Raw genomic sequence first — 12,791 nt, forward strand, 5'->3', positions numbered from 1 at the left:
GTCTGTAACTGATCCACTGGTAAAATATTATTCTGTTCTGGCCTAAAAGACCACAGGCAAATGCTCAGAAAAAGGTGATTAACAAAGGCTGCTTTCATTCTGAAGGCCTGAAGATCTGTAAAGGTTTGCCTAAGCATGGGCTACATAGATGAGACACCACTAAAGCTGAGGTTAGATTAGATCATCAAAAAGCTTCTATATAGAAAGGAAGGTTGCTCCAGAAAACGAGAAACACCCATGCTGCTCGGGTTGTTCTGAAAGTGTGCTGCACTTTCTGTAATGTACACAGGACCACCTCACATGAGAAATAATTTCAATAGTATAACAGAGTAAAGAAGCCAAAACCTGACACTTAGAGAAACTTCCAATCTAAATATATATGCAACTCCTTAAAAATATTCATCAATAAATATAATTTCTGTAAGAACAACGGCAACATGCAAAGAAGCTACCTAATACAGTCAAGTAAAAGCTGTTACATTAATTTAAAATTACCTTTTATTTTTCACAAGTTTTTCCAACACATTGTGCATTTTGGCACGGTAGACTTCGAGATAGTTTGCTTCAAGTTTCTTTAAATTACAAACAGTAGATACAGTAGGAATATTTTAAACTGATTTCTTTAAAATAAACGGCAAGTTAAGACCCTTAGCTTTAAAACAGAGACTGCCACAATTTCATTTTCCTGATACAAAATTCAAGTAATTTTAAGTAAGAGTAGAAAATTGTCTTTATAAAACATACCGTTCTTAAAATTTACCAGCATTCTGAAAATAAACATCCAATTTCCAGTATCAATTGGGTGCAATTACATATCTAGAAAAATAACTCATTTTAAATGAAGGTCACTTAGTGAAGAAAAGTAAATTTTCAACAGGAGGAGTTCTTCAAACAAATGATAAACCATTTTTTCTTAGCTAAATTATTTAATCCTTGTTCCATCTGCACAATCAATTTATTTTTCTTCTAAAGGTGTACATTTCAGTATTGAAAATGAATCCAGAAAACAGGCTACTGAGATGTTTTCCCTTTAGTATATACCAGCATACGGAACTATTACTTATGCCCAACCACCATATACAAAGATTCACTTGATTTTGTTTTTATGCTGTGGTTTTTAATTGGTTGGTACCACATATACACACCATAAAAACTTTACTGTGCCACTTTACTGAATGAAAACCATAATAAATAGATAATTTTGTATCAAGAGTTGTTTGGGTTTTTTTTCAATAAATGGATTAATTATAAAGTGTTTTTCCATTTTCCCTCCTTAGGTACTCTTTTTAGACAGCAGAATGGAAAAACAAGCTGGACATGTTTACTTTGTGACTCAAGGCTCAGAGCAGATATTGAGAAATCTTCAACAATTTTACAACATTTTCTTTTTTTTTTTCATTCTTTTAGCCCAAAGTAACTTTGCTGTCCAGGAACAGTAACTTAAAGTTTCTTTTATCACCATCTTCCAGAAGAAATCTATAAATAAATGTTTGTGTAAAGAATCAAACATTGCTGAAGAGGGCAAAAAAAAAAACCTAAGGATCAATAAATGATACTGCAATGTATCTAGTGCCATTCAAGATAGGAAGTCCTTCATGTAAATGAGTGAGTCTTCCTGGGTGCATGAAGCTCCAGCCTTTCCTGGGAGACTCGATGGAGCAGTTGTACCTCAGAAACTTACAGCCACCTCCCTGCAGCCAAAACAAAAGCAAAACAAACACCCAAACATTTACCTTGTATTTTAATTAAGTTACTTTTTATTTGTCCACAACTTAAAATATTATGCTATTATTACTAGGTTGCTAACTATTTTTTTTTTACTATCCCTACTAACAAGGTTATTTAAGCGACACCATCTCCAAAGCGATACATAACAGACATGCATTTGTAATCAAAGATTTCCCCTTGCTTTGCTTTAGCATTCCCCAGATAGCAACTCGTTCAAGCAGCAACTCTGACAAACAAATCTTCAATTACGTTGCTGTGGATGATACCAGGGAGAAGCCAGTCATGTTCACAGGCTTTGTTCCAGGACTGCATCCCTATCCAGGATGGCATTTAAACAAATCTTAAATAAATTGATCTGGCTGTTGCTTTGACCCTGAAGGTGTGTTTTCTAAAGTAGTAAGTTTGAGAAACTCATGGGTGTTAAGTAGGACTGTGAATAATATAGGTTTATTTTTTCTCTATCAAACCTGGATATAACGGCCACAGCCCTGCCTACCTCCACACTCTAGGGACTGTTTTATTTGAATCAATATCAGAGTAGAAAGCAACTAATCTCAAAAAAAAAAAAAAAAAAAAAAAAAAAAAAAAAAAACAGTTGAAATTTTTCAGTCTGTGGCTGATCTAAAAAAGGATCGTTAAAAAAACTGTAAAGAAAAGAAACCATTTGAGACAACCTGGGACTATTTAAAGTATTTTGAAAAATTGGTTTTCACTGTACAGAAATGAAGCATTTCAGAAACGCTAAAAGTGAAATGGCTAATGTCGCCGAAGTTGTTCTTTAAACTCCTTCTCCCCCACTACCTGAAACCATTTGGACCAATTCAGCTTGACTGCATCAACAGTTCCGGATCCTGCAATCGAGCAAAATTAGTACTTATCAAAAACCACCAAGGAATAATATATCCTAATTTGTGACCCACATCTTTTCCTTTTCAACATGGTCTTTAAGTATATCCATTTAGGCTCTAGTTTGGAAATAATATTAGGCACTCAAACGACAACATTTTTTAAGCCAGTAAGTTGTCAACTTACTTGAAAGTCCTCTCCTACTTTGTTGAGAGCGATGTTGATTGTGAATGTAGAGGAGTCATGATGAGGTCTGAGTGACCGTTGTCTGTCAGGGCTATATTTTACAACAAAATTCAATAAAGCAAACCCCTGAAACAAAATATACAGTCAGACTTCAACATCTGAACTTTCAAGTCACATAGAGGGTTCTTGTTTTTTGTGTGGATTTTTTTTCTTTTTAAAGATGAGTAAACACTTCAACAACATTCATCTATAACTACTTCTACATCATGTATAAGCTCCTCAACCAAACAAAAGTGTGTATTCAATAAAATATTTAGAATTACTCGTGTCATGCAGTAATAATCTGCAAAAGTTTTAAACACATACCTTGGTATAATAGCCAGCAAACACTTTTAGCGTTACCGGTGCAATGAACTCTCTGATGAAATGCAGCCATTCATTATCCAGTCCAATTTGCTTCATATGAATATCATCAGTTGGGACATTTTCATAACCTCCAGAAATACGGCTGTCCTAATGAAAACACCATAGACAGCTTTGAAATATGGACATGGAATGCTTCTGGTACTTCTACAAATATTTATTTGAAACGTGCAGAATCACAAAATGCAACAAAGCAATGCTTTAAGTGGGCACATGTGAGCTTGCTGTACAGTAGTTTCACAGCTAACTGCTGTGGAAAAAATGCTGAGCTATCCATGAGCAAAAATTGGAAATTTTTTAAAAGCAGAGTCAATACTTGGATGTGTTGCCTGTCAATAAGCACTTCCTGGAGTAATGGTTTTATTTATCGAGATGTAGAGGCAACTGAAGGTATACCAGATCAAGAGAGTACAGACCTCGACCTGACGTGGTAATAAACGTTGAAATAATTTGAAGATAAAAGTATGTTAAAATCCTTTCTGGAGGCTCCTCTCTGCAGTAAAATAATGACTGTAATTTATGTCATTTCCAAGGTACCATGTTTGTGAATATGACAAACGTTCCTCCAATTTTAGCAGTAGTTGCTGAATACCTTGAACTTTCTGCAAACAAACACAATAGCTCATAACATTTGTGGGTAACTGCTTAGGGGGAAAAGTCTGACAAATTAGTACTTAAGAGGTAAATGAGTAAAATTTCTCTGAACAGTTATTAACAACCATCCAAGATCAGGCTTGGACCACTATCAGATAATTACTGCAGCAATGGCACCACTGTTGGTGTCTGAATTTGCTAGTCCAAGGTTCATTGAGGAATGTCACTACATTTACTGAACAACAAGCTACGTGGTAGACTAAACAAAGTATTTTATACCATGAAGCAGATGTATTGGTTCATAGGCAACTGTTGGAGTGTTTGTTTGTTGCAGTACGCTGTGATATATTATTATAAAGGTAAAAGGTACTCACTCATCAAGGTCATGTTTATATAGGCTGACACTTACTTGGTGTTTTCCACCAGACCATTGTCCAAAATGTTCCATTTCTTCTACCAATTCATCACAGGCAGTGTCAGAAAATATGGGAAACCAAAACACATCTGGACATGGCTACAAAAGAAAAAAAAAAAACAAAAAAACCCAAAAAAAACCAAAACAAAAACCAAAAAAAATTCATCTCTTTCAGTAGAGTTAAGCTTTAACATCTATCTTATTTTCAACTGCTAAAAAAGGACATCTTCACTTTTCTTGGTCACTAAAGAATATCAGCTGTTCTAACCTGAGCCATAATTCAGATACATTTAAATAATAAGTTTTGGCTTGATTCACAAGCACATTATCACAGAACGAAGCAAAAACTATGAGCTACCTCGTGAGTCATGGCCCAGCATTAACAACAGCATCAGTGTACCCACATATCCTGTGCCTTGGTTGCTCTAAATAACAACCCTGATCATCTACATTACAAGCTATTATGAAAAACAGTTTAAAACTTAACACTATTTTAAATACAAACAATTTATCCTGGCTTTTTAAGGAAGCGCAGTTTATTAAATTACTGTCCCTAATTGTCACAGAACTGATAATCCAACACTGCTACAACATCATCCTAGAAGTGCTCTGTCTAGATCAGTTGCATGAGAGCAAATAGCCAGGCAGACAGACAATAAAAAATAATAAAAAAATCTCTTAGTATCCAGCAAGAGGCTTTACATTGGATTCATGGTTGTCAGACCTTAGGAATCCATAAGGAAAGGCACAACCCAAGGCTCTGGAAGAGCTTGCATTTACTAGATACCAGGAAACATAGCAATCTTCTACAGAAATTTTATTAGGCCTTCTGCTAGTGGTACTAGCTAGTTCAAATAAATAAGCTAAATACATCTGTACTTTGGTGAAGGCAGTTACTTGGATGACATTGTTCTGAGCAATCTAGCAATTATTTTTTGGACTCCTCTCATCTAGTTTTCAAAATGGCAAAGATTCAGTTCTGACTCAAATCATCACAGCTGTTCAGCCACAGACCAAACAGCATTTGCATGGAAATAGTTGCTGTATGCCACTTTATTATCAGGCAGTCCCATACATTTTAAGAAAACTACTTATACGTACCTGTTCTACTATATTATCAGTGAAGATCTTCGAGTAGTTGGGATTTATATAGGTTTCCTTCCAGTCCTAAAAACCATGATTTTAAAACATTACAACAGAAGAAATGAATTTATAAGTGACAAAAAATAATTTATTCATTCGCTCTACTGAAAGCACTGGAAACAATTAAACAATTTCTTATACCCATATATGAACTGGCTCTCATCGTGTCAAAAATCATGAAACCTGCTACATCAAGACCATATGTCCAACTCCTTACTCTGGTCAGCAGTTGGCTTGTTGATATGATACATTGTCATTTGCTTAAACAGGTGGCAGAAAACACCTTTTAGTACACAACCAGTATTTAGCACATAATAAACAAATGTTCTCCATGTAAAGTCTTTAAATCCCAAGTCCTTTATAATACATAAACTTTTATCATTTTTTTTTCAAACAAAACAACTGTTTCATCAAAAATTAGATACAAACCACAGGATTTTCAAATATCTGCCAGAGGTCATTGTTGTAGTGAGAGGTATTGTAATTGGCTGTAGAAATAAGTCTTCCAAATTCATGTCTGTTGGTAATGTACATGAAAACACCCTATACCAAGCAGAAAAAAATGGCATTAGCAAAACTTCCCATCTTAGCAAAAATGATGTTTTAAGAAAGCCTGTTTGCTTAAGTCTGTACTTTCATAAAATACATCACATGCTTGTACATACAGATTATACATGCGCTGTTCATTTAAAATCTTTAAATTTTGCATGGTTAACTCTAATCACCAACTAGTGTTCATAATTTCTTCTTTACAGGTATTTGGTCGAATTTATTTTCCAAACATATTAAACCAAAACATATATTGTTCATAACACAAATCCACATGCAGTTATAGAAAGGAAAAAACAGAAAAGTACTTGGTTGTTTTGTTTTCCAGAAAACCTAAGCAGACACACTGGAAGCACCTGTTTTCAAACTGAAAATACTCATCCAAGAAAACCAGCATCTAGGGTTTAGTTTCTCATTAAAAATTGAAAGAATAAGCTAACAATAGACAGGCTAATGGAAGTCAGAACAAGAAACTTATTTCAGAGTATTCACTACATGATCCTCTGGTGAATTAGCCTGAAATAAAAATATAGTGGCAAATACAGCATAAAATAACATTCAGATCAGGGTACAAAACAGCTGAGCACTGTGAAGTGTGTTCGCCTAAGCAAACATTGCAAAAAATGTGCAAGGTATCAATATGATAAGATACAGCTTTATTGTCAAGCTATTAACAGAAGATATTAACAAAACTCTCTTCAATTAGAAACAGCAGCAGAAAGTAGTTCTTTTTAGAGAAATTTAGGGTTTGTGGGGTCTTCTTCTAAGTTTACTGTTTTTCAGACTAAAACCTCATTTCAAAAGTGTTTGTGCCTTTCAGATTTGCAGCAGATGAAGACATTCTTACTTAGATATTTTGGCATTTCTGTCTATGTTTCTGTCTGAAAAAGAGTTAAACTGTTAGAAAGATGATTATTATGTTAAACACGTGCCCAGTTTGGGGCACTTACCAAATCATAAAATAGCTGCAGCAGGGAGAATAAGGAGGGTCTGGGTCAAGAAAAACAGCTTAAAATGACACCGATTTCACAACAGCCCTGTGTGGTCACCGAGGGAGCCTGGCAGAGCTGCTGGTGACTAGAGCTTTAGTCCTTCCTAGGACTGCGGGAACAGTTTTAGCTACAGAAGAAAAGCTTCAGCACACCCGGACCTCAGGAGCCCTGAGAAACCTCCCTGAGGAAAGGACAAGCCTCTCTAAGACATTTTGAGCTGGTCATGAAGAACCTGTCCCTGGCCAAAACTTGAACCTTGAGAAGATTGAAGAGAAAGCTAGAGCAGTACTTCATTAGAGTAAGTGGACAGAGGAGAAGTATCTTCCCGTGGTAGAATAATACTGCATGTAATAATAACTAATCAATTAAAAAAAAAAAAAATAAAGCAACACCTTTGGGGGTCTGAGCATATGGAATGTTTCCGAAGAAGGGGAGTCTTTTTCCCTTTGTAAACTCTAAAATGAAGGAGAATCATTACATCAGTTTTCTGATACATAATCTTTCTCTTTTTCTGACTACTATTAGGTTTCCACAGTTACATTAGGGAAATAGCAGCCTTTGATCAAAAGCTGATATGCCTTTACAGACAACATGCATCACCAAGCAAAGCTCATAATACACATGTCAAAGCTGTTTCCACCAGCCCCTTCTTATCTGCTGCAATACAAAAACAAGCATGGACCAGACCATCTTACAGCATAGACTGGGAAAGAGAAGAAGAGAAAGCAATTTTCTGATGAGCCAGTCAGATTAGTTTAACGAGCGCACAGAAAGCACAGGTTTGCAATAACTCTGCTGAGAAGGTTTGAATACAAGAGAATTGGACGGGGATGTTCTGAATAATCAGTACAAAGGAGATCATGCCTTGTTATGAGGGAATAAAAAAATTAATACTTGCCAACTTTTCTTGTTCAATTCAGCAAAATTATTTTTCAATGCTATAGTGTCTGGAAATAGGTCTGATTTAGGTTTTATTTGTTTCTGTGCTGAAACTAGTGTAAATATCAGTAGAAATGTGGATTTACATATTCATATTTTTACAGTACAAATACTTTTTCTCTCATTACTTACAGCTTAATGCAAGTAACAAGTTTCTGATACAGTTTTAATCTATCTGAAAAAATCAATGAGTAACTCATGCTCCCTAAGAACATATGTACAATTTCATAAATCACTTAGACTTTTTATATCGACGCTGCCCGTCATTAGTTCAAATATGTATCTAAATATAAAATTGCAAAATATTCCAACTTAGTCTGCTAGAAGTTTCACACTGTATAAAAACATGCATTATAGAGATGCTCCAAATGCATTGATAAGTTTGAAGTCATATACAGTAGAGAAGTTGAGCCCTCTTTCATCCTGTTGAGGTTGCACCAACAAGGAAGGTATTTTAACCTCAACAGGAATTTTCAGTGCATTTAAATAAAAACCATCATGCAGTCAGCGCATCAGTGCCTTGCAAAAACCTCTGTTCTCAACAATTTAAAGAAATACACCTAAAATGCTCTATGTCACAAAAATTGGCCAGTACTTTGAAATAGAAGTAAAAATGTAATATCCAAGATCAATCAAATGAAGCAGTCACGTGCAACAGGACATAACGAAGGCTGTGTGTACTTAACAGCAAGCTGTTATAGATACACCTTACCATTTCCCTGGCATTCCTGCAGAGAGCCATATCAGGATCCAGCTTATCACGCATAAAGTAGTTCTTTTCTTTCATCTCAGATCTAAGAGTTTGTCCTCTAATTAAGTATATATTAGCCATATAAGGAATATTCCATACTCCTCTGTAAAAAAAAAAAAAGGCAGCAAATAGTTCAAAGCCATGGAAACTAATTTGTTGCCTATCAAATCAGCATCTCCATATTTGTTGACAAGACTAAGCAAGTTTTAAGGAAATGAAGCTGAAAGGTTCCCAAGACATTTGAAAAACTTACAGCTGGACAATGTGGACATCTCAAATGTAGGCGTAGGCAGTAATTCAACTTTTATGCAGTATTGTTATAAAAAATAGAAAGGTCAAATTCTCCAAAGAGACATAACTACAAATGTACTTCATGTTTCCATAGTTAAGGCAATTTGTCAAACCTTTCTAATATTATTCTACACTACCAGATGGAGAAATTCTAAAACAGAGTTTTAAGTGAGTTTAAAGACTTCACTGAGGCTTCACACTGCTGGTCTGACCTCCTCACACAAACACCCACGGACCACAGCAGGCCACGTATTCATGTCACTTGGGCCAGTATCAACAGAGAAGCATTGCTGTGACAGTGCTCACTCTGCAGTTTTCCTCCCTCCCAGCACCGTGAGCACGTCTTTCAGTGCAACTGAAAACGAGCCAGTTCTATTCAAGCAGTCAATCTGTTTCAGACCTTTTTGTTCTTCCAGGGCAATGAAAAGGCATCACCACATGGGAAAGTCAAGCTTAGAACAACTTACATCACATTCATCTAGGGGAAGGAGAAACCCCAAAGGCTACGTGACAAAAATACTTCTCAAGAGCTCATTGGGATACATCTGACATAATATACAAGAAGAAACACATGAAGAAATTACAGTCACTCAGCTGATTAAATATTTGCCCCAAAGAAAAGAAGTCATTTGATGAATGCACCAATCATTTCTTTTGACTGAGGTTCTTGGGATAGAGTTTTGGGTTTGCTATTTGTTTGTCTTACCATTTTCTGCATTATGCACAGCTAGAGCAACCAGACACAATCAGACAGGTACTAGCAATGACTATGTCCATTACTAATACCAGCTCATCATGTTAAACACTTTGCTTTTTTTTATTCAAACCGCAAATGGGGGAAAACAAATGCATTCCTATGAAAAATAGAAAAAGGTAAACAATAAAACTAACTTAGGCTATTCAGGAATACCAGATTGCATGAATATGTAAGAATATGTTGCTAATAACCATACTGGGTGCCTTGACTTTAAAAATTATCTTACAATTACTTACATTCTGTTCCCTTGGACAATATCAACATAATCTTCTGATCGAGCATAATAGCCATCCGGGCTCAAAGCACCCCAGAAATTGGACCAGAGCTTCCCATGACGAGTTACAAGCGGAGCAATTATCTTTCTGTGAAGTGACATATTGAATAAGAAAATATAAACTGATACACATACATTATATGTCAAAAATATACTAGCTTTCCTCAATTTGGACTTCAGTGCAGTTGAAACACCAATGACTGTCAAACCTTGGAACAGCTATTCTGAACTTAAGGTGGAAGAAATAGCATTGAAGTAACCGCTGCCCAGAAACAACGTCAATGTGACTGAAGCAAAGAGGTGGCTTGATTTGCAGTAAAAAAAAATACTGCCCATATCATAATGACAAAAAGCATCACAAAGACATCAGAAAAACAAAACAAAAAAACACCACACACTACAGTGAGACTTAGCTTACCCAGAACTTAATTGAGTCAAAAGGGGAAATCTGAGTTGACCAGAATAAAAAGAATAAAATGGCACTTTGTTTCAGAGGGTGCCTACTGGTAGATATATTTTGCAAACCTTCTGTTTCTTCCACCCAGTGTACCTGGCTTTTAGCCTCTTTCTACAACAGTAAATATTACAAGGAATATAATGCAAAGAACTGACAGCCACATCTTTACTTAAGCTCCATCCCTCCTCACTAGTAGGTCAAAACAGACATTGATAACTTATCTTTCTGTGACACACCTGAGATTCCAGATTTGTTATGACAAGGCAAACATCACCTACCTACCCAACATGGGAACTCACAAGTTGGCAGGAGAAAGTGCACAGCAGTCACAGTGAGCCCTGTCTGCTGAAAGCTGCTGCTGACGAAATCACAGCTTTGTACAGCTTAAAAGATTGCATTAATACAAGAAGAAACTGGTTATTATAGCTGCTTCATTTCCAATACCTTTCCACTATCTTATTGCACCTCTGATCTTAAAAGAAAGTAATAATACTGCAACACTAGAGTCATAAACTCTAGAGTTTTTGTTTGGTTTTGTATTGCAGTTTTTTGTTGTTGTTTGGGGTTCGGTGTTTGTTGGGTTTTTTGTTTGGGTTTTTTTTTTACATTTTGTGTGTGACCAATTTTGAAATCATTAGTCAGCGAAATCTTAAACCATTACATAAAATCTGCTTACACCATACCATTCTCCTCAGAGGAACTTTGAAGCATTTGAAATTCACACCAGGAATTGTTGCTTGACAGGAACAAAATGCCTTGTGAATTGTTGGCCTCTGAGCCCACTATGAACTATGGCAACCAAATACCACAGGTAAACAAAGAAGATCTAACTCTGCAAGGAGCGATGAGATCTTATTTTTTTCTGGATGGGCCCCAGAGAATCCCTTCAAGTTGAAGGAAATTCTGTAAAATCAAGAGATATACTACACCTGTTCTGTTCTATCAGTATTCGTAAAGTTTTGGGGTTTGTCAGCACGACATCTGCATCTATGCTGAAGTAATATTCACATGCTTTATCCTGGCGACAAAGGTCCCTAAAAAGACAAAAAGGAATGGTAACTCGCACATGTCCAGAAAATAGTCACAAACAAAAAACCAAGAAAATTTTTAAACAAACAAAACCACAAAAACAAATAAAAAAACCCCAAACCAACAAAACAAAAAAAAAACAAAACCCCAACCACCCAACATAACCACAACCAAGTGCTCTACTCATACATTACATTAAAAGCCCTGTATAGTGTAGTATAGTAAAATAAAGGTGTTTTTAGAATACAGTAGTGTGAGGAATTAAAGGAAGATTTAAAACCAGGGATCGGATGCCTTATATTTTTCTTTTACTAAACTAAGTGATCTCTAACCTTTACCAAGTTCAGTAACAGCTACTATGCGCTGCCCCAATAGAAAACCGGGCAGTGGGAGGGCGGGGGGAGAGTATGGAAATCACGCCACTAATTTATATAGCTGGATATCAGTACAGTCACTTAATAGTGAAGTATGAGCTTATTAAGTAAGCTTCTTTAGTAAGTAACAGCATGTGGCTATAACACTGTCTGGGCAAAGATGCTACAGATGTGATCTGCTGATCTGAATAGTAATTGAAACCTTATGGAGAGGGTAAGACAAAAAGTATAAAGAGACCTTTTCCTAGTGTTCTTGTAACCTACAAGAACACAGTTGTTAAAGAGAAATATAAAACAATTGCACAGGCAGTGAATAGAAATTAGAAAAAGGAATTGAATTTGTCCCATACACTATTTCTATTATTTGCATAGATTCCCACACCTTCAGCAGAAAGCTTCAACCAAGCAGAAGACATTCTACTATAAATATAAAAGATACACATTTGTATGGTTCTGGCACAGTACACATGCTAGGCTAAGATCTGGTATAGTGAATTCAGCTTTCCTATGCCAAGAGAATAGTAGGAGATTATAGTCAATCAAATATACTTTTAGAGGAAGTGGAACAAGCAGTAGCTTTCTATCATGCAGGTGCTATTGATTTTGTCTATTTTCCCCGGTATTATTGACAGAACTTGCATTATTTCCACCATAAAAGCTTGAAACAAGAAAAATATTTTACTTTCTTTCTTTAAAATGTCTATAAACACTGTTTTAGTTTAAGTTCCACATTAATTGATTGCTCGCAACTGTTTTCCACAAAGATCTCTGTCGCTTCAGGAGATCTGACAAACGGTGGATATGAGGGGGTACAGACAAGCCAAGGCAGCCGCTGGCTGCACGCCAGCTCCTCCGTTCCCCTGCGCCACCCAACACGGCACTCCATCAGCATTTAGCCCATCTCCCATAAGGATTACTACTTATCAACATCTCGTGGGGCTTTTTGTTCAAGCTTTGTTCTGCTCAAAGGACTTCAGAGCTATGACTTTGTCGGAACCACAGTAGAAGGCAGAGCTTTTTTATTCTATAAATTTAAGCTATCT

General features: G+C 36.1%; 1 protein-coding gene across 4 annotated transcripts in view; it reads right to left on the reverse strand.

Annotated features, from left to right (window-relative positions):
- Positions 1 to 480: 480 nt before the first annotated feature.
- The window catches only part of PLOD2 (procollagen-lysine,2-oxoglutarate 5-dioxygenase 2), a 65,234-nt gene continuing 52,923 nt past the window's right edge, over positions 481 to 12,791 (reverse strand). For 3 of the 4 annotated variants that reach the window (XM_065640181.1, XM_065640183.1, XM_065640182.1), the window contains exons 11-20: positions 11,275 to 11,379; positions 9,851 to 9,976; positions 8,528 to 8,669; positions 7,269 to 7,331; positions 5,765 to 5,878; positions 5,294 to 5,359; positions 4,187 to 4,291; positions 3,127 to 3,273; positions 2,761 to 2,886; positions 481 to 1,691 (exon numbers count right to left, since the gene is read on the reverse strand). In XM_065640181.1, the coding sequence (XP_065496253.1) occupies positions 1,536 to 1,691; positions 2,761 to 2,886; positions 3,127 to 3,273; positions 4,187 to 4,291; positions 5,294 to 5,359; positions 5,765 to 5,878; positions 7,269 to 7,331; positions 8,528 to 8,669; positions 9,851 to 9,976; positions 11,275 to 11,379 (1,150 nt within the window). In that variant the 3' untranslated portion in view covers positions 481 to 1,535. The remainder of the gene's footprint in view (positions 1,692 to 2,760; positions 2,887 to 3,126; positions 3,274 to 4,186; positions 4,292 to 5,293; positions 5,360 to 5,764; positions 5,879 to 7,268; positions 7,332 to 8,527; positions 8,670 to 9,850; positions 9,977 to 11,274; positions 11,380 to 12,791) is intronic. The other variant, XM_065640180.1, reaches the window with a different exon arrangement.

This window comes from Caloenas nicobarica, chromosome 8 (assembly GCF_036013445.1).
Source record: "Caloenas nicobarica isolate bCalNic1 chromosome 8, bCalNic1.hap1, whole genome shotgun sequence".
NCBI lineage: Eukaryota > Metazoa > Chordata > Aves > Columbiformes > Columbidae > Caloenas > Caloenas nicobarica.